The 22,687-nt window shown below is 40.8% G+C and overlaps 1 protein-coding gene across 3 annotated transcripts in view; it reads left to right on the forward strand.

The window, feature by feature from the left end:
• TESK2 (testis associated actin remodelling kinase 2) overlaps positions 1-22,687 on the forward strand; it is an 82,779-nt gene that overhangs the window by 36,938 nt on the left and 23,154 nt on the right. For all 3 annotated transcript variants that reach the window (XM_084852684.1, XM_084852685.1, XM_084852686.1), the window contains one exon: positions 10,686-10,734. In XM_084852684.1, the coding sequence (XP_084708810.1) occupies positions 10,686-10,734 (49 nt within the window). The remainder of the gene's footprint in view (positions 1-10,685; positions 10,735-22,687) is intronic.

The raw sequence follows: 22,687 nt of genomic DNA on the forward strand, positions 1-22,687 counted from the left end.
GCAAGCGTCTTTTAATTTCATGGCTACAGTCACTGTCTGCGGTGATCTTGGAGCCCAAGAAAATAAAATCTGTCACAGCTTCCATTTCTTCCCCTTCTATATGCCAGGAAGTGATGGGGCCAGATGCCATGATCTTCGTTTTTTTAATGTTGGGTTTCAAACCAGCTTTTGCACTCTCCTCTTTCACCCTCAACAAGAGGCTCTTGAGATCCTCTTTGCTTTCTGCCATTAGGGTGGTATCGTCTGCATATCGGAGGTTGTTGAGAATTCTCCTGGCAATCTTAATTCCGACCAGTGATTCATCCAACCTGGCGTTTCTCATGATGTACTCTGCATATAAGTTAAATAAGCAGGGCGACAATATGCAGCCTTGTCGTACTCCTTTCCCAATTTTGAACCAATCAGTTGTTCCATGTGTGGTTCTTACTGTTGCTTCTTGACCCTCGTACAGGTTTTTCAGGAGACAGGTAAGGTGGTCTGGTACTCCCATCACTTTAAGAATTTGCCACAGTTTGTTGTGATCCACACAATCAAAGGCTTTAGCGTAGTCAATGAAGCAGAAATAGACGTTTTTCTGGAATTCTCTTGCTTTCTCCATGATCCAGCGAATGTTGGCGATTTGATCTCTAGTTTCTCTGCCTCTTCGAAACCCCGCTTGTACTTCCGGTAGTTCTCGGTTCACATACTGCTGAAGCCTAGCTTGTAGGATTTTGAGCATCACCTTGCTGGCATGTGAAATGAGCGCAATTGTGCGGTAGTTTGAACACTCTTTGGTGTTGCCCTTCTTTGGAATTGGAATGTAAACTGACCTTTTCCAGTCTTGTGGCCATTGCTGAGTGTTCCAAATTTGTTGGCATATTGAGTGCAGCACTTTAACAGCATCATCTTTTAGGATTTTAAATAGCTCAGCTGGAATACTGTCATCTCCGCTAGCTTTGTTGTTACTAATGCTTCCTAAGGCCCACTTGACTTCACTCTCGAGGATGTCCGGCTCAAGTTCAGTGACCGCACTATCATGGCTATCAGGGACATTCAGATCTTTCCTGTATAGTTCTTCTGTGTATTCTTTCCACCTCTTCTTAATCTCATCTGCTTCTGTGAGGTCCCTGCCTTCTTTGTCCTTTATCATACCCGTTTTTGCACAAAACGTTCCCTTGAGATCTCCGATTTTCTTGAAGAGATCTCTAGTCTTTCCCATTCTTTTGTTTTCCTCAATTTCTTTGCATTGTTCATTTAAGAAAGCCTTCTTGTCTCTCCCTGCTATTCTCTGGAACTCTGCATTCCGTTGGATATATCTTCCCCTTTCTCCCTTGCTTTTTGCTTCCCTTCTTTCCTCAGCTACTTGTCAAGCCTCATCAGACAGCCACTTGGCTTTCTTGCATTTCGTTTTCTTTGGGATGGATTTCGTTGCTGCCTCCTGAACAATGTTATGGACCTCCGTCCATAGTTCCTCAGGCACTCTGTCTATCAGGTCTAATCCCTTAAATCTATTCCTCACCTCCACTGTATATTCATAAGGGATATGATTTAGGTCATACCTGAATGGTTTAGTGGTTTTCCCTACGTTCTTCAATTTAAGCCGAAATTTTGCAAGAAGCAGCTCATGATCTGAGCCACAGTCAGCTCCAGGTCCTGTTTTTACTGACTGTATGGAGCTTCAACATCTTTGGCTGCAAAGTACATAATCAATCTGATTTCGATATTGACCATCTGGTGATGTCCATGTGTAGAGTCGCCTCTTGTGCTGTTGGAAAAGAGTGTTTGCTATGATCAGCGTGTTCTCTTGGCAAAACTCTATTAGCCTTTGTCCTGCTTCATTTTGTACACCAAGGCCATGCATGCCTGTTATCCCGGTGATTTCTTGACTTCCTACTTTAGCATTCCAATCCCCTATGATGAAGAGGACATCTTTTTTTGGTGTTATTTCTAGAAGGTGTTGTAGGTCTTCATAGAACCGATCAACCTCAGCTTCTTCGGCATCAGTGGCTGGGGCATAGACTTGAATTACTGTGATGTTGAATGGTTTGCCTTGGATTCGTACTGAGATCATTCTGTCGTTTTTGAGATTGTACCCCAGTACTGCTTTTCCTACCCTTTTGTTGACTATGAGTGCTACTCCATTTCTTCTAAGGGGTTTTTGCCCACAGTAGTAGATATGATGGTCACCTGAATTAAATTCGCCCATGCCTGTCCATTTTAGTTCGCTGATTCCCAAGATGTCGATGTTCAATCTTGCCATCTCATGTTTGACCACCTCCAGCTTACCTTGATTCATTGATCTGACATTCCAGGTTCCTAAACAATATTGTTCTTTACAGCATCAGATTTTCTTTTCACCACCAGACACATCCACAGCTGAGTGTCCTTTTGGCTTTGGCCCAGCCGCTTCACTCTTTCTGGCGCTACTTGGAAATACCCTCTGCTCTTCCCCAGTAGTATATTGGACACCTTCCGACCTGAGGGGCTCATCTTCCGGCGTCATCTCTTTTAGCCTTGTGATACGTTCCATGGGGTTTTCTTGGCAAGAATACTGGAGTGGGTTGCCATTTCCTTCTCCAGTGGACCACATTTTGTCAGAACTCTCTGCCATGACCTGTCCGTCTTGGGTGGCCCTGCACGGCATAGCTTATGGCTTCACTGAGTTACGCAAGCCCCTTCGCCACAGCAAGGCAGTGATCCATGAAGGGGGGAAAAAACGTAATTGTAGCTATATAGATTTGAATATATCAGTTTCAATACATGCATATGAAATGTACACCTCCTTCATGTAGGATGTCTCTTGAGGCATTTGCCTTGAATATGCAAGGTCTAAAAGTTAATGGGGGTGGGGAAACACACACAAGTCCACACATGCATGACCATTGTGCATTGAGCATAAAGATGTGAAGAGGACTTGTAAACACATTCAGCTTAATGTGCTTAGAAATCTTCCTGAGATTGGAAACCCTGATAAGGCAAGGTTCCCAATTGCAGGGAGGCTTCTAAGCATATTCAGCTGAAAGCACTTACAAAACTCTCTTTTGACTTTCATGCTGAGTGCATGAAGGTCTAAAGAGAAGTTTCCATTCATGAGAGTGGGATTTACATGCTTGCACCCATCCCCTATTCACATTTAGCCCTTAGGCAAATTGTGGCATATGCTAATTGAGAGAAGCATATTAACTTTTGTAGGGAGCCTTGCATTGATGTTATATGCCACTGAAAAGCAGCCCGAAGGTCATTAATACTTAAAATATTCATAGTAATTTAAATCTTAACTTACATTGAACCTGTGTAATGTAGTGAATAGAGTGCTGGACAAAGCTCACAGGGTGGTCTTAGGGTAGGTGAGAGACGGCAACTTGACCATCTTTAAAAGCATGTTTGTGAGGATAAAGGAAAGACGCCTATTTTGCAGCCTTGAGCTGCTTTTAGGAAGGATGCGATTCAAAAGAGGTGGTTAGAAAAAGAGAGAGAGAGAATATAACCTGGGGTGTAGGATGTCCATTGCCTTTTCAAAAGTGAATCAAGCTTAGGGTGGAGAGAAGAGGGTGTACTTTCAATAGCCAAAAACAAATATTTCTGTATTAACCTTGCTGAGACTTTTTCCCTATCCACATGCCACAGGATGTTCAAGATTAACACTGGTAGTTTAAAGCAACCTTTATGGAGTCACCAGATACCTGTAGTAATAAAATGATTAGCAGTAGCCGGGTATTCTGAGTGGAAGTTTTGATTGCTAGTATGTGTATTATGCCCCCATACTAGATCATGGCTAGTAGCCGATCTAGAAATGCACACTTACTAGTTCTCTTATGGCAGAAATGGCTTTAATCTAAGTCTTTGTGTCCCCAGTTAATTATCTGGCTTTTCTTAATGTTAAGTATGTGATAGTGATTACAAGAGGGCTATAGCATGTGCTTTGTACCTCAGATATTCTAGCTTCAGTCCTTTGCATTCTCTAGTTTAAAACATCTCAGTTATCAGGGCCGTGAATCCCTCAGCCTGAAATCTTGGAGAACTACTGCCCATTAGAGTAGACAATGCTGGATCAGTGTTCTTACTCTATATAAGGTAGCTTGTAAGGCTCTGATAGTAATGAAGCAGATTTTTTTTTTCTGGTGAATTAAAATCTATTGGCTAAGATCACCTTGTCTTGTTTTTTTTTTTTCAGAATTAAAAACCATACCCACTTTACAATATTATTATGTTTTGACTCTCTGCAGTCCATTTTTTTCTTTCTTGGAGTACAAGGTGTTATTACTGTTATTCCAAGTGCTTCATGTGCTTTTAGGTTCACGAGGGTGATGTATGGGAACTATTCCTCATTTCTAGATAATTGAGGTCCCCAATGTGGTGCCTGTGGGCACCAATGTACCTGTGGATGCCTTCCTTGATGACTGACAGCTCCTTGCTCCTCCTTCCTTTCATAGTCTCTATTCCCTTTTTGTTTCTAGCTTTCTGATTGTACTGGGATAGCCTGTGCTTTGTCCTCTGTTCACTGGAGGTTAACAACAGAGTCCCACTGCTATAGAAGTGTGTGTTACAAGAAAAATAAATTTTAAAAACTTGTTAGAGGCCTCCCCTGCCGAACTCTTGTTTGCTTTCCCTGTTCGCTCACTCTGATCATTCGCTCTCTGGGAGCTTACTTGCTTGTATAGCCCCTAACTGGCTGGGGCATCTTCCTCTGCTCTGTATACATTAATCTGTGTACATTTCTTGTGATGTTCTTTTTTTTCTCTTTAGCTGATTTTGTAAACATCTGATTGCCATAGGCATCTTGCTAATGTCTTCTGCTACATTCTTTTTTTTTGGTGGGGAAGAGGTTGTGGTTTTCATCTTCTGTCATTCATACATACATATAAAAGGAAGTGTTCGTTTGTATGTTCTCGATGGACTCAAACTGTACACATGATTGTTATGAAACTTTCGGGATTTGGTCTACCTCTGTCTGGAATGGTTTTAGGCATAGTGAAAATTTTGTCCCCTATCTGGAAACAAAATGGCAGCCAATCACATGTTTTAAAGATGTACTGCTTCAATAGCATTTGATCGATTTCAACCAAACTTGGCATGATAATTCAGCACTGCAGCGAGCAAATTTAAATCATACAAAAAATTGTGTCCGGCATCTTGAAACAAAATGGTGGCCAATCAAAACTTTCGAAAACTCACCAGCTATGGGAAATTTAATAGAAACAGAGGGGAAAATTGCAATCACTGAAAATTTGGGGATTTTAGTGAACTCTATTGAAGAGTTAGTATCCAGTGTTTACCCTGGAATTGAGCAATCGGCAACAAAACCCATGTCATGGTTATGTGAAAGAGCGATTTTAGTTTCAAAAAATGGCTGCAATGGTTAATAAGCTCATCCTGGACAATTTCGATGCTGACAAAAGAATTTTACTCTATAGATATGGTAGTGAATGTGGATGAAATCCTCCATTACCTTGTAGAGTTCCTAAACTCACAGAATCCACCTGGGTTGCCTTCGCACAAATTATAATTAAAGGTGGGAACACTGATAATGCTTTTGTGCAGTTTAAGTCCCCCAACAATATGCAGTGGGACGCGCCTTCAGATAAAGAGGCCAAGGTCCCACGTGATTGAAGCCACTGTTTTAACTGGGTGTGCTGCGGATGAAACTGTATTCGTCCCTAGAATTCCTTGATTCCTTCAGATAATACGTTTGATTTCAAACGAGTATAGCTTCCAGTTAAACCCTGCTTTGCTATGTCTATTAACAAATCACAGAGACAGTCATTGAAATTTGCCAGTTTGGACTTGTGGACTGAATGCTTTTCTCATGGACAGTTTTATGTTGCATGTTCCCATATAAGTTCACCTCACAATTTGTTTATTTGTTTATTAACACTCAGTGGAATAACAGCCTGCAAAGAAGGTCTCTAAATTTTAATTTGTAGGGATCTAAAAAAAGGGAATAGACTGCTATATGTAATTGATTACAATAGACTAAATATGTGGTATTGCCCGGTTGTACAGAAAAGCAATATAAAATTAATAGCAATTAGTAAACAAAAAGAGTAATATAAATACAATACACAAGCAACTTTTTCACTTCAAGTTATAATTCTTTTCAAATATTGTATTCCCATCTCTGTCTCCATTAAAACCAAATTCACCATTTAGTGCACAGTTCGAGGAAGAAAGGGAATGTTTGAATCACCTGTATCCCCTCTCCATGTGGATGCCTGAGTTGTGTCCACTCTAAATTTGATGCTCTAATTGTATTAATTACGCTGGGTACATCAGCTAGTCTTACATAAACATACCCTCACAATCCTGCCTGAAGGTTCTCCCCCTCCCCACTTGTTCCATAATTTATTTGTGTGTGTATGTGTGTGTGTTTGTGCACGTGCACTCAGCATGCATGCAAGGAAATGTAATGTTGCAATATATTCTGAGGGCAGGCGAGGAAGGGGACCCAAGACCATTGTTCCAAGAAGAGGAAGTACATATGCAAAGGAAATGCAAAAAAATGAGTGGGACAACTGAAATGAAACACAACAAAGAGTGCTGGTGCAAGCACATATTGGTTAAACCAGGAGCTGATCTCCCCACACACACATACTCTTCATTTCTGTTCCAGTATGTGTAATAACGTTAGTTTTTAATGCATCTTTGAGATCTACTTCTGGAATGCTGACAGAGGAAAATACAAGATTTCATAACTTTGACCTGCAGTCAGCACTTTCTGTTTTCACAATGGAATTACTGGGCATGAAGATAAATTTTGAAGGTCAAAAATGTGTTGTCATATTTTTTTTATTTTTCTTCTGAGGTTTCAAGTGTTATCTTCTGTAACTTAACAACCCTTCCTTAGAAATAATCCACTATGTTTGCATGTTGCTATATAGTTAGCCTGTGGCATAAAACTAGCAGTCGGGTATGGCTTTCATGTGTGATTTTATGTGCTTACAATGACCCATACTTTGCATTTGTTCCATTTTTAAGAAAGAACTTTATATATTGGATGAGGTAAAAATAGGTCTGTTTAACTTTTCAATGAACACAAACTGATTTTCAAAGCTGTAGAACAGCCTCCCCCAACCTGGTACCTTCCAGATGTTTTGGACTTCAACTCCCATCAGCCCAAGGCAGCATCACCAATGGTCAGGAATACTGCAAGTTATAGTCTAAAACACCTGGAGGGCACCAGGTTGGGGAAGGCTGCTGTAAAAGATGAATTTCATTGGACTCTATTTGTAGTTATTCTCCCCCCACCCCATGTAGTAAGAGAATATGAGAAGTATTAATTAACTCAAAAGCTGCTTATTTTATCTCCTAGAACATGTCCTTTGCATCATATAGGACTTTTAAAAATATGTAGAGATGCTTGAGTATGTAAATGGGGAGGAAATGTCATCAAAGTGGTGGAGGACCCAGATGGCTACAAGCGATCTCTCTCTCTGATCCCCTCCCCATCCTACACGTTCCTGGTGGACTGGCTACTACACCCTCTGGCCTGGTTGTGGTGTAAGTGAATGCCAGGTTGGTTTGTAACAAGACCTTACTCATCCATGATATGATCGTGGATGAGGGAGCCGACGTGGCATACATCACGGAGACCTGGGTGGATGAGCTGGGCAATGTAGACATGACCCAGCTTTGCCCACCTGGTTAAATAGTGCAGCACCACCCCGGGTTGCCATGATCCATAAAAGCTCAGTCTCACTCACCAGGAAACCCTTCCACCCTGGGACAGGCTATGAGGGCCTGTACCTTGTGTTGTGCCAAAGAGACAGATTGGAGATTCTGTTGGTATACCGCCCACTGTGCTACCCAATGGGCTCCCTGAAAGAGCTGGCTGAGGCAGTCTCGGATATAGAGTTGGAAAACCCTAGGACTCTGGTCTTGAGACTTCAACATCCATGCTGAGGCTGCCTTAACAGGACCAGCTCAGGACTTAATGCACTCCATAATAACCATGGGGCTGTCACACATGCGCGCGCGCGCACGCGCACACGCGCGCATACACACACACACACACACATACATACACACAATTATACTCTAGGAGAAAAAAGGGGTAGAAGAAAGGTGGTGAAAGATGGAAACCTGAGGTGGGTGGGAATAACCTGCTTAGGTGGAAGCAAAGACTCCCCCCCCCCCCCGCCCTTGAGGGACCTTAGGCTGGGTGAAGAGAGGAGAGGTTTCAGCATACTCATCATGAAGGTGATCAAGCATGCGTAAGAGTGTATAATCATGCCTACTCCATAGCAGTGAAGGCAGCAAAGAAGGTTTTGGTGGTTGCTCTCATCAAATCCAGTGAATCCAATACTGGAACCTTCGGAGGCCCACTGTGATGAATTTGCAAGATACTTCGAGGATAAACTTACTCACCTTTATGTTGACTTGAACATCGCCATTGATGTTCAAGTCAAGCCTAAGGTGTCTAGGACATCATCTTATACTGTTTTGTGTGATCAATTTCAGTTTTTGGAGCCTGAGGATGTGGATAAGATGCTTGCATCTGTACAGCCCACCACATGTTCTCTTGACTCCTGCCTTTCATAGCTTCATGGCTTATTTGAGCTAGCCACAGGAGACTGGCCAGCTGGATAAGGGGAGTGGTGAATGCATCACTGCTTGATTCTATGGTCCCTACTGCAGACAGTGGTGCAACCACTACTGAAAAAACCCTCCCTGGATCCAGAGATCTATGCTAATTATCATCTGGTCACAAACACCCCATTTTTTAGTAAGGTGCTCGAAAGGGTGGTAGCATCTCTGCAGGCACTCTTGAATAAAACTGATTATCTGGATCCAGGCCAGTCTGGATTCAGGCCCAGTTTGGGAATGGAATTGGGCTAGGTCGCCTTGATGGATGACCTCCTTTTGGGAGAAGGACAGGGGGAGTGTGATCCCGTTACAACTACTTGATCTCTCAGCAGCTTTTTGATACCATAGGCCACGGTATCCTCCTGGACTGCTTTCATGAGTTGGGAGTTGGAGGCACTGTTCTACAGTGATTCTACTTGTACTTGCGGGTGATCCATGCACTGGTAGCCTCACGATTAGACTACTATAATGTGCTCTATGTGGGACTGCCCTTGTGCCTGGTTCAGAAACTGCAGGTAGTGCAGAATGCAGCAGCTATGGTGTTAACTGGGACACACAGCTATGTTCACATAACATCTGCACTGGCTGCCTATTAGCTTCCAATTCATGTTTAAGGTTATGTTATTGTCATACAAAGCCCTAAACAACTTGGGACCAAGATATCTAGCAGACCGCCTTTCCTTATATATCCACTCAGCCAACATTTAAGTTCATCAGAGGAGATCTTGCTGGTCATTCTGAAATTAATCGAATATTACCACGTAATATCTCAATGGCAGGCCTTCTCAGTAGTGACCCCCACCCTCTGGCAAACCTTCCCCCATGCAGTTTGGAAGGTAGGAAGTATGGCATCTTTCAAATGCCTCGTAAAAACACACTTGTTCACCCAGGTTTTCCCTGGGTTGTAATTAAATTAATATCCTGCTTCATCTTACTGTATTGCTCTTATTATAATTGGAATTGTTTTAATACTGTATTTTAAATGTGATTCTAATATGTATATGTAAACAGCGTAGGGATTTTATTATATTTAGCTGTATATAAATATCACAAATAAATAAATATGAAGGAGTACTTCCTGTAAGTCAGTTTTTCAGAATTCCATTTGCTATATTTCACATGGTCTTGAGTTTTGAAATGGTGTACTTTCAGTTCTGCTTTTGCTAACAGTCCCAGTTTATTATTGCCCCTTACTCAATGTTAGACATGTGCTCCATACCCAGTGACCAAACTACATGACATAGCTCAAAGGTACTTTCCCAAGGGTCATGTTTAATGCTAATAACACTTTTGCGATTATGAGATGAGCAGTAAACTATTGGATTTTTGAGCCTTTATGGTGTATAGGATCCATATCTTTATTGAATGAAAAATATTGCATTGAATAGGTGGTTCTTCTCTGGTATTACTGTCACATTTATGCTGCATTTGAAGTTGTGTATACTTAATTGAAATGAGTATATGCTTTTTGCTGCAAACTGAAGTTTTTGTTTAAGAATGTTTCTTAAGCTGTGGAGATGGTGATCCATTCATTGCCGTGCTAAAAACATGAAATTTTATGTACATCCATTTATATGCTGATACTGATGTGTCTGCAAATTTGTGTCTATCCTGTGAGTAGACGTGTCAGATAACTTAATAGTCATGGTCTGTATAGCATACAGGCTGGACAAATTGCTAAGGCCATGCCAAATACACACTTACTAGATGTTCATTTTCAGCATAAAGACAAACTACTGATTCCTCTACCCCACACTGTAACTTTTCTGTTTAAATGTGAAAGGTTATATTTGTTCCCCAAATCTCACATATGTTTAGGAATAGGCCAAATTAGGAATATACTCCCTATCCTCAAAAACATTGGTTCAGTAAGTATACTAGAGTTGGCGAGAACATAAAAAGCAGAACCAACTATACTTTGTCCTTCTATTTGACGCAACGCTATTGAGTAATACTCTGAAGCTCCTGTCACCCAAAATACTTAGTGGTATTTTAAATAAACTATTTAGTTTGTTTAAAGCTGTAGCCATACTGTAACAGATGCAGATGCTCTGACAACTTATTTTAAAATTCACACAACTCACTGTTTCTCATCTAAGAAGTTGTTTACTCCTGTTTTGTAGGTTTATGGGCGTCTGTGTACATCAAGGACAACTCCATGCCCTTACTGAGGTATGACTATTCATTAGGTACCAAGCTATCTGTCATATGTGCTTCCCTTGGGCTAGGTATGTTACCTGTAATTGTGCTGAGAAACAGTGCTTACCAAAGCAGACTAGAATGATTCTGATGCAGGTATTGTAAGAGTTCTGTAATCTATCCTCTTGATTTTTCAGTGTCATTTCCTATTTAAAATCAAGTAATGGGCCATGTCATTACTTGATCCATTACACTATGTTCCCACAGCTATAAATAAAACTGCTGGTGTTTTCTATTTAGTATTTTAGTATTATTGTATTTTCATAGGCCCTCTCTGCAACAAGAAGGGGGATGTTAAAAGCATTTTGGTATTCAAGTAATTTAATTCCTGTGCCACTTTCTAAATTAGGCTGTGTGTCATTCATGGGCACAAGGAAATTAATAGGGGGATGGAAAACATCCTTTTGGATTTAATGGAGCAGGTTTGGTCACTAACTCCAGCTTTTGCTTGATGATAATGCATGGTTGTGGGGTAGGCAGCCTTGTGCCCTCCAAATATGTTGTACTACAACTTTCATAATCTCTGACCATTGACCACTCTGGTTTGGGCATATGGGAGTTGTAGTCCAAACTATCTGGCATGCACCAGGTTTCCTACCCAGTCCAGGACGTTCTCCTGAAAGCTTGCTGTTGTTCTGAAAGTTGAGTCACAGCACACTTCAGTTCTCCTGTGTCATATCTACTGAAATTGATTCTCCCTTTGTGAAAAATAGGTATCCTCCAATATTCAAAGCAGAGTTTTTATTCATAAACTAAATTCTTGTGCTGCAGAAGGACTGGTTGTGTTAATGCTGCTAGTTTTTAAGAGCAATCTTGGAATCAAGGCAGGTCGTAGACAGAATTCCTGTTTGTTTTAAGTGAAATAGGGATACTAATCTAAATCACTTTATCTTGAACTTTGAACTAGGGATCTGAAAGAGTGTGATCTTGTTTATCTAGCATAAAATTAGCACATGAATATAGTTTCAGGTACCTTAAATTTCACATCTGTTTTTTTAGTTTGTTCTTACAACTGGTCAGGAATAAGGAAAGCTGGAGCCTTCTGGCAAATGTTTTATGTGGATTCTTTTAGCATCGTGTATACATGCAGCAAAAAAGTCAAGGAGGTGTTATAAAGCTGTTAGAGGAATTTTGAAAACTTTATAATGTGTCTTCTGTCTGTTGAATTTTTGTGTTCTGTAGCAGTGCAGGATGGCAACACATGCAGTGTTACAGGTTCCCCCCCCCCCCAATGCCTGAATACTTGGACATCCATGCACACTGAAGATTTGGAGGATATGGCTTTTATCTGAAGAGACTTTACACATCTGGTTCTTTACAGGGAAGGGAGGATTGGCAGCAATCAACCTCATTTTGAATTGTTTCCTTCAGAAATTAGTATTCCAACAAACTCCATGTGTTGCCATCCTTCAGTGCCACAGAACACAACCCCTCAACTGGATTTGGAGCAATCAGTCCATGTTTCCAAAGACATAAAAGTGGAATTGGTAATTGGTAAGTAGGATATGGTTTAGAGTTTCTTTCTACACCATAATGTTGAAGGTGTCAATATAGTTTTAATGCTGGAAGACTAGCTGTAGTGCTCTGCAACAATAAAAAGGAGTGGCATTTTAGATTGAAACTACGTGGAATGCAGGTGCATGTGTGTTTCTCCCTGTTTGGTTTAAAAAAAAGCAGCTAGCTGCAGGAAAATGAAGGCTTGAGCCTGGTTTTTAAACCAGGACGTGGGGGTGGCTGTTTAACTCTTTCCTCTCCAGATGTAATGATCACTGCCCCTTCCAAGCTCCTTTTCCATTTGTGTGTGTGGGGGGGATGCATGTTTAAACCTGGAGCTTCCCCAATCACATAGAAAGGTCATGGCATCTGATTTTAACAGCCAAAGGGGTGCGTGGGTGAAAAACATGGAACCCTCTCTTTCCACCCTGCTGTGTACCTCCCTACAGTCCCTCTTCCCAAGAACCATTCTACCATCTGAACTCAAATTCTGGGGAGATAAGCCAGGGGGAGGGTTTAGCACCCCTTGCCTGCATAGTAATATCAGATGCCTCACCCTACCACCTTTCCTACATGATTCTAGCAAGTCTAGGTCTATACACTGATCTCTTGCTGCGATGCCTTGTTTGGCACCAGCACAGTTTTAGATATCTTATCAAAAGAGACAGAATACTGCCAACACTATGGCTGAATCATTATTACCACTTCCTAATTGCCACACTGCATTGAGTGGAAAATACCTTCTCAGTAGTAACAGAACTTCCAGAACATGAGGAGGAAATGATAGGTATTAAGATTAGGTAGCCACATCCAAGTGATTCCATAAGTGATCCTGTACCCTATCTTAAGTGGCACTAAGGTGTGATTGTAGTGAGCTTTGTGCCATTGTTCTGTGTGGACTCCACCTCTGTGATTGATAAGTCTCCCATGGGATCTTTTCCTCTTATCTATGATGCTTTACAGATGTTAACACTTCAAGGTGTTTGAGAGTGTGACCTCCACATCTTTCAGCTCTGTTTTCTGTCAAAAGACCTGGCAGTCCATAGTGTGAGGAGAGTAGGACATTTAATGCAACCATGTATGCCAAAAGTATTCAGAAGGTGTCAACTGCTGTTTTAGATCTTTTTCATATTCAGAAAAGGCCCTGGAATTACGAATGTTTGCACCATCTTAGTTGGATAGTGTTAATACAGCTATATATATTTTTCTACTCTGTTTTCCCTACTTTTCTAAGTATGCCTCCAGGCATACCTTCCATCTTTGACAAACTCAGAGCGTGGGGTCCCATGTAGCATTGTGCCTCTATAATAGGTATTTTGTATTTTGTATCTGTGAAATGAAACTTCAGCTGGCACAACTACAGCCATCATGGCTGCCATGTAGACTGTAGTTGCGTGGATGTCACTGACATCCATTGACTATTGTCTATGACATTAATGATTGGCACAACTCCACCACATACCTACTCCATTTTGTCAGTTGTTTTTTAAAAAAATTAAATATAGTTCATTGCTGTGCGATGAAGTGCTGGTGTAACTTATCCATGTCATAAAAAAGATTATCCTTATCTCACCTCTATCCAAAATGCAGACATAGAGCTTGTGGAGGTATTATTCTAATGATGTCATTGCAGCACACTTTTGAGCATGTAGGAAAGCCTTTATAGTAGAGACTGCCTTATATGAATGAGAGGAGTGCATACCAGCTAATTGGCTTGCTTATGAAATCTGAAGGGGGCCCACCAAATACTACACAGTGATGGGCAAATATTACACACCAATGGGTCCTTGGTGATATCACAGAATCATAGAATCACAGAATAGTAGAGTTGGAAGGGACCTATAACACCATCAAGTCCAACCCCCTGCTCAATGCAGGAATCCAAGTCAGAGCATCTCTGACAGATGGCTGTCCAGCCTCATCTTGAATGCCTCCAGTGTGGGAGAGCCCACTACCTCCCTAGGTAATTGGTTCCATTGTCGTATTGCTCTAACAGTCAGGAGGTTTTTCCTGATGTTCAGCCGGAATCTGGCTTCCTGTAACTTGAGCCCATTGTTCCGTGTTCTGCATTCTGGGATGATCGAGAAGAGATCCTGGTCTTCCTCTCTGTGACAACCTTTCAAGTACTCAAGTAACATTGTACATCTTACTTCAAAATATTACAGCTCTCTTTATCCAAAGGATTATGTGTGAGGGCCTGAAATCTCTTGTAATTTGGACCTGATGTTCTATCACTCTACAAGAAAAAGTTCTGAACATAGCAGCTAAGAGTGTAAATTCAAAGAGACTGTTGCTTAGTTCTGGAAATAAGTTAGTGCTTTTGGATGCCAAGTCATTCATCAAGTGGTCTTGAGTATTTATTAATTTGTAGCTTTATTCTAAAAAACAGAGAGAGCAATCCTAATGTGAGTGCTAATGTTTCACCTGGTTTGGAGTTGTGGCTTATGATGGTCTGTAACCCTGCCTGGCTCAGTTACCTACCCATCCCTCTACCATTATCTGTTCTGAAATCCCACAGCTATGGGGTTCCTGGAGTTGCAACTGTAGTGAATCCAGTACAATTTCAAGTGAAATTTGGTGTCCATTTAAGTTCTTCTTGAGACTGCATCACTGGGTTGGCAGCCCTACAACCCTAGGGCCAGATATGTCCCCCAGCCTAATTTCATGTAGCTCTCAGTCTAATTTCAAAAGCCCTCTGGAAATGATCAGTTCAGACCTTTGGCAATACCTCAGTCCTTTGCCCACTGGCTACATTATATGGGGGCTACATATTGCTCAATTAGCACTGAAATCAGGCTAGAGCAAAAGAAGATAAATAAAATCACACTTCATTGTATGGAAGTACTCTTTTTGATATAAAGAAGCCATGTTGCAGCATGTGCACACTTTGGCAAGAAATAATGTTTGGCTTGAAAGCTCTCCTTAAGTGATTCAGATATTCAGTAGTGAAGTCTCTTGAGATCTTGATGCATATTTCATGCAGTTATTTTTAGTAACTGCGAAGGCCTTTTGAGAAACTTGAAATGAGTTTGGCACTCAGTCTGCATAAATAGAAGATATTTTCTTATTTTATATGTGAAGGTTTTTTCTTGCTTTGTGTTTATACATAGACAAATCTGTCTTGACAGTTCATAACGTGCATCAGTGCGGGAATGTTCACTTTTTAAAAAGCCAAGTTAATTCAGAGCCACTTATTTATTTTTACAAAAGCATTGTTGAAATATTTCTCATAATTAACTAATTGAAATCTTAGGCTGCAATCCTGTGATCCCTGAGAGTCCCAGAGACTGTTGGATGCTGTGGAACTCTCCCTGTGTGGGTAGAGAGGAAGGTTTGTCCATGGAGTTCCTTCCTGGATAATGATGGACCTTTATGCTGCTGTAGCTGCCCCACAGGCAGCACAGCTGAAAATGAGGCAGTTTGGGAGTATATTGGGAGAATGTCAGGGCAGAGAATCTGCAGGATCCTGAACCACTTCATTCCCCCGACATGCCCACAAACAGAGCTGGAAGCTATGCCACCTTGAGAGTTGGTGTAGGGCATTCTTTCCCGTTGGAGGCAATGGGAGGGGAAAAGAACAGGGAAAAGCCTGATGCCCCCCTACTGCCCTGGCCAGGATTGACAACAGGGCTTAGGCAGTGGCAATTCTTCCTCCATGGATCTTCCTTCTCTTTCTCCTCCTCCACCATCACCAGCAGCAGTTTAGGATTATATGGCAAAAACATCAAAAAGGACAGTTTTTAAAACTGTAAAATTTTACAGTAAAATTGTAAAATATAGGGCAGTCTCTAATACTGCTGCTGTGCTAGCAGGAATGACCACTAGTGCAACAGGAAAGTAGCACGTGATAGCGCAAATGGAAACTACCCAAAACTATTGCTTCCAGAGTGGAACAAGTCAACTGAAATCACAGAAGGGAGCTCTGCTGATTTGTCCCATTTCAGAAGAAGTAGTTTTGGGTAGCTTCTTGGATTATGCTAGCAAGCGCCACTTTCCCATTATACTAATGGTCATTCCTGTTAATGCAGTTTGTTTAGAGATGGCAGAGTGCCTGAATTGGATACTGCCCTTATGCTTATCTACTTCATCACAGTTTCATGGAAGTAATAGTGACAGACCAAAATGTCAGTGTCAAAGAAGAACAATGCAACAAAGGATAGTTCTGTGTCAACCGCCTGTCCTATTCACACCATGCAGACAGGCAAGGTCCAGGCATGGAGTAAAGCATATAACTAGCAAATCTAATTCTGATTGGATTTATGCAAGCTCAGACATACGCAGCATTCATACATAACACTTAAAACGGTCTGGAATTAGGAGTGAACAGTGAAGTGGCCAAGTTTGCCAGTGACACCAAATTATTAACGGTAGTCAAAAGAGAAAGGGATTGTGAGGAGCTCCAAAAGGATCTCTCCAAACTGGGAGAATGGGCATACAAGTGGCAATGCAGTTCATTGTAAGCAAGTGTAAAGTGATGCACATTGGGGCAAAAAATCCCAACTTCAGGTATAACCTGATGGAATCTGAGCTAGCAGTGACCAACCAAGAAAGAGATTTGGGGGTTGTGGTGGACAGCTCAATGAAAATGTCAACCCAGTGTGCAGCCACTGTAAAAAAAAAAAGGCAAACTCCACGTTAGGCATAGTTAGGAAGGGAATTGAAAATAAAACTGCCAATAACATACTGCCTTTATACAAATCTGTGGTGTGACCACACTTAGAATACTGCGGTCACCACACCTAAAAAAAGATATTATAGAACTGGAAAAAGTGCAAAGGAGGGCAACTAAAATGATCAAGGGGCTGGAACAACTCCCCTATGAGGGTAAGTTACAACAGCTGGATTTGTTTAGCCTGGAAAAAAGGAGGGTAAGAGGAGACATGATAGAGGTGTACAAAATTATGTATGGTGTGAATAATGTGGATAGGGAGACATTTTTCTCCCTATCTCAATATTAGAACCTGGGGTTATTCCATGAAGCTGATGGGTGGGAGATTCAGGATAGAAAAAGGAAGTACTTCACGCAGCACATAGTTAAATTATGGAATTCACTACCGTAAGACATAGTGATAGCCACCAATTTGGATGGCTTTAAAAGTGGGTTAGACAATTTCCTGGAGGAGAAGGCTATCAATGGCTACTAGTCCTGATGGCTATGTGCTACCTCCACTATCAGGGGCAGTATACCTATGTACATCAGTTGCTGGGGAACATGGGCAGGGTGGTGTTGATGCACTCCTGTCCTGCTTGTGGGTTTCTGGTCAACATCTGGTTGGCAACTGTCAACAGAATGCTGGACTAGATGGACCCTTGGTCTGATCCAGCATGGCTCTTTTTATGTTCCTCTGATAGTTTTATATTATGAGTAAAGCTTTGAGCTCATGTGCTTGCTTGCTTCCTTTCTTCCCCTTGCACATGGCAGTTGAATCCTTCATTTCTTGGTTTAGCAGCATTCTGTAGTTTGCTGTTTATCCAAAGCTAGCAAACTGTGGCTTATGGTTCTTGGAAAAATATGGTTTGTGCAGCCTATAGTAGTTAAGGCTGAACCCAGCAAATCATGAAGGAGAAGCAGACGAGGTAAAGAGCAAGCTTGAAATATTTAGAAAGAAAGGAAGGTATGAAAGCTAGTAAGTCACTTCCTTCTCATCATAAATCATCTGAAAGATGAGCTTTCCAGTTTGTGTTACACATTTCTAAGATGGAAAATTGATATGCCTAAAATTAACCCTTGTTTTGCTTTGTACTCATTGTTTGATTATGTAACTGCTGACATAAAGGCCAGGACTAGAATCATAAGAGCTACTTTAGGTGAACCCATTAGCTTGTACTAGCTCATTGGGATGTTTATATTTTTCTTGGAACAACACATTCCCATGGTGTATTATAAACTGATTTTGAAACTTCCCTCCAGCTTCAAAAGCTGCTTGCTATTTTGTTATAGAGGGCACTGTTTAAGGCAAGAAGTCCAAAGTCTCTTATATGTACAGAACTAGCTGGGTAGTTCTTTGGACTAATTTACTTTGGATATATGAGATTATCATTTGTTTTAATAAAGTGTATGTAATCTAGTAATTTGTACTGACACTTGAGACATGTTTAAATTGTTTTACAAGGTTGGCAAAAGATATATATTGCCTAATTTTTTGAGATGGCTTCATACTTAGACAGGTAGTTGCATCAAAGTGTATTCCTACGACACGTTAGTCTCTGTGGACTAATCTGGCAACTATCAGTGTAAAGGCAATAGAACAATATTAATTCCACACTTAATAAAGGGGGTGACTGTTGCAAAGAGAAATCACTATGCTACAGTTCTCTGCTGCCCTCTTTTTTAAAAGGTAGAAGAATTGAAACTAAGATTCAGGGAATCATATGAAGAAGCCCCTCTAGTTTCATCTCCACCAGTGGCTCAGTTCAAGTGCAGTGCTAAACTATAATTGGGGGTGCCCCTGCAGGCTACCCTCCCCCCTGGTTTTCTACTCAATTCCTGCCTTACACTAACCATAGTTTGCTATAGCATCTGCATTGGCAAACGATGGTTACACTGCCTCCTAGCCACAATTTGAAAACATGGTTTGAAATGGATTTGCAAGTTATGCTTTGGAGTTTAGCAGTAACCATTGTTTGCCAATTCAAATGTGATGGCAAACAATTCCATCTTTAACCTGCCTATTATCAGAGTTGTGCATATTCTTCCACAGCAGCATCCCTTTGTGGGTAGTTCCAAAAGCAATCTAGGTTTCTTAAATTTGGGTAGTTAGGCTTTACAAAATATTGGGTGACACTCTCCCCTATTGGTGGTATGTGTATTTCATTTCATTTCTTCAAAAATATAGTTTATTGTCATTGGGTAGTGTTCCTAAACTCCAGCTCAGCTCACTGATCCAGTTGCCATTGCCGAGCCTGTGTAACTGGATCCTAGACCACTAGTGTGGTTCTAGTATTTCTTATCAAAGGAAACCATTCCAGGAAGCTTGCTTTTTCCCATTCAGGGAAGCTGACTGTCATTCCCACTACCACCCAACTCTGAGAGTCACTATACGCTGATGTTTATGAGCAGATCAACAACAAGGCTTCAGTACCCCTTATGAATCCAACTTACCATTTTAGAATTGTGGTTGTCTTGAAAGCTTGCATGTCTCATGACAGTTATGATAGGGTTAACAGTTATGATATGGTTTTGTCATGTTATTAGCAGTGGTAGTATGTATGCTGTGATCTGCTCATCTCTCTTATCTAAGTTCTTTTCGCGAACTCTAGAAATAATAAAGATAAATGTTAACATTGTGTTATCATTAACATCCAGGTTTGATACTGATCTGCCCTTTTTCCCAGCATACATTGGACAGCTGCTGCATGAGGGATTGGCACATGATAAATTGATCTCATAAGAATTTTATAACTCCACACAAATAACATTTAAAATAATGTGCATTCATAGATCTGTCTACATTTGTTAGTTCATAATCTGGTTCTGTATTTCATCCAGGGCTGGCTTATATATGTAAACCAATTGCACATTTTTCTTCATATGATCCATCCCAAGTATAGAATTGCATAGATCAATCACTGTGTGAATTGAGTGGTATACAGATGCAGCTCACATTGGTGAGCATCCATTTCTGTAGCTGTAAAAAGTGAAACTGCTCCTGTAGAAAAGTCTGCTGACCTCTGTAAATTGGTTTATGTTCAACTTGGTTCACACACAGGTTTCTCCACGTAATGACATACATAGGAGAGTTCCTCTGGAGAAAATTAAATGACGAGATCACTCACTTATAAGCTAGTCCTTAGTGTTTTCTATACCTCTTGCTGTGATAGGAGAACTGTTTCTCCAATTAGGGCCTTGTTGCATGTGGATAGGGACTGCTGTTTATGAATGTACTGTTTTGCCCTCCCTCCCGCCCCAAATAGTTACAATAAAAGGGGGTACCATGGCTCTATTTGCATAAAGAATTTGGATTGTATTTGCTTTTTCTGAAGCATTTGCAGCATAGCTATGAAAAAGCTTTATTTTTGAGCCAGTTTCCTGTACTGTACAGAGGAAAAACCTATAGTAAGTTGCTTGCAACCTTAAAGTCAGAATAAAATGCTGGAAGAGGGACTTGGGCAGATGAAGACTGAAAGAACTGGAGTTCTTGAAACTTTGCTTTCTATCTTCCTGTTCCAGTCTATGAATTTCTTTAATCCCATGTAAAAAATATTTTCCAGTACCCAATTTTTCACAGGAGCACATCACATCTTTGCAAACACTCCTGGAAGTAGCATCATCTAGCTTGCAATATACCAAACCAGCAATTTAAACGGTCATGGATGAATTTGCAGTGCTTCTTAAAGTAGATTCCACCATGGATTGTGAAGGAAGGCAACAAAATACTCGGCTGAGCAAACCAACACTCACCAGCAGCCCCTTCTCTCCATGCAGCTCTTCAACAGCAGGTCTGAATGTTACTGGAACGTAAATGAGTTCTTGTGTTTCCAGCCCTTAGTCCTGAGCTACCATTGCTGTTGTACTTAACCCTTGTTCCAGTTGGAAAAAAAGTGCTGTGCATCATGCAAAGCCCCAGTCTTTTTTATACATAATGGGAGCGGGCATATAGGTACACTTTATTTGCAAAATTGTGCCTCCTTGCTTTGAAATGTCTTCCAAAAATATAATTCATTGGAACTTCAAAGTCCTTAATTCTGCTTTGAAATGAGTTGGATTAATTTTTCAAGTCTTATACAATTGTAAATGCATTTCTTACACAATGAGCTCTTAGAACCAATTTTTAAAGCAATGTTTATATTAGCTTTAGTAAGGCCCTATTAGATGGCTAAATTAGTTAAAATTGTGTCTGACATTTAGTGTCTGCATATTTGAAATTGCAAAGAGCAATTATAAAACTGGCACATCTTCCAGTACTCCTATTGGAATGGATTTATGTTTGTACGAGAGGGATGGAATAGCTGGGTAGTAGAGATCTAGTTACCTTTCATCCAAGATTCTTGATTATGGGCAGCTTTGAGACTGTTGAAATGAGCTGTAGTCTTACTGAGTAAAAAGAAGTGAGCCCACTGTTGGTTATAATACCTCTTCGGAATTAATTTTCCTCCAGTTCTGTGTAGTGTTTGGTGTGTAAGGAGACTGGGTCTTGCTTGCCTTTTTTCATGTGCTAACTGCACCAACAGATAAGATTAAATTGCAGTTATAATGGACAAAGTACTCTGAAACCAAATGACCTATCAACAAGAAATTGGATACAGTTGCACTATTAAAGGTCTTTGGATTTTCTATGTGTGCTGAGATTGCACACAGAAATGTTTCCAGTATTGGCATGATGTCTGCAGTCAGGGCAACTACAAGTTTTACATGGCAAACCTGTTTGCTATGTGTACACCAGTGTTTCACCGTTTCCCATGACAAACACATATGGAGGAAAAAGAGGGAAACCTGAAACTGTGTGGTAAAAATGCCATGTGCTAATATTTTTACAAAGCTGATTACAAAAACAATACCCCAAAAAAACCCTGATAAGTCAGAGAAGCTTTGCGGAAGCTAAGCAGTGTCAGATGGGGGAAGGGGAGGTGTGTGGGGGCTCATGGCTTGTTCCTATTCTAATAAATCATGGTTTATTGGAACGGTTCATTATGACAGAACTGTGTTTGGTTTATAAATGAATTGTTGCTCTGTCCATTGGGACTGTAGTCTTATAACCAATTTCAGCAAAAAGTCTTAATAATGAACTTCCATATATACTAACAATGGCCCATTTTACACATAGCTAACTATATTTTAGTGATATGTGTGTGAGTAGTACCTTCAGGCTTGTGCACTCCCCACTTTTCCAGTGCAGCTGTGAGGAGATCAGAAGATACCTGCTTCTGTTTCTAAACTAGAATTCCTTGTTATCTCCAAACTGGGGGGAACTCTGGTTTGTTCAGACAAGCTAGGATCAACCTGTGGTTTGATCCTGGCTTCTTTGAACAAGCCATAGTTTAACCAGAGTTCTCCCCAGTTTGGACATAACAAGCTGTTCTAGTTTAAAAGCAGAAGCAGTTGCTTCTGATCTCCTCCTTGCAGTGGCAACAGAAAGGGGAGGGAGGAGGGCTCAAGCTGTTTGTTCAGATAGTAGTAAATTATAGCTTAGGGTTTCATGCAAAACAGGACAATGAACTGGCAGACCTCACCCATCAATAACAGGTTTTATGGAGTAATCTTCAAACAAGCTTGGCATTTTAAAGATTAAAAAATGCATTCAGTTATTTCCTATATTTGTGAGAATATGATAGTGAGAAGCTCTGTATATAACCTTCACTAGGCCCTAGAGAATGCCCCAAAACACATGAGATCAGATGCCATATGATCATAGAATGAGAAGACTGTGAAGGCCACCCGCCAAGATCATGAATAATCTATGATCAAAATTCACAATTCTTAAAGTAGGAACAG

The sequence above is a fragment of the Heloderma suspectum genome, chromosome 4 (assembly GCF_057233095.1).
Source record: "Heloderma suspectum isolate Gila_16-S chromosome 4, 16-S_ref, whole genome shotgun sequence".
NCBI lineage: Eukaryota > Metazoa > Chordata > Lepidosauria > Squamata > Helodermatidae > Heloderma > Heloderma suspectum.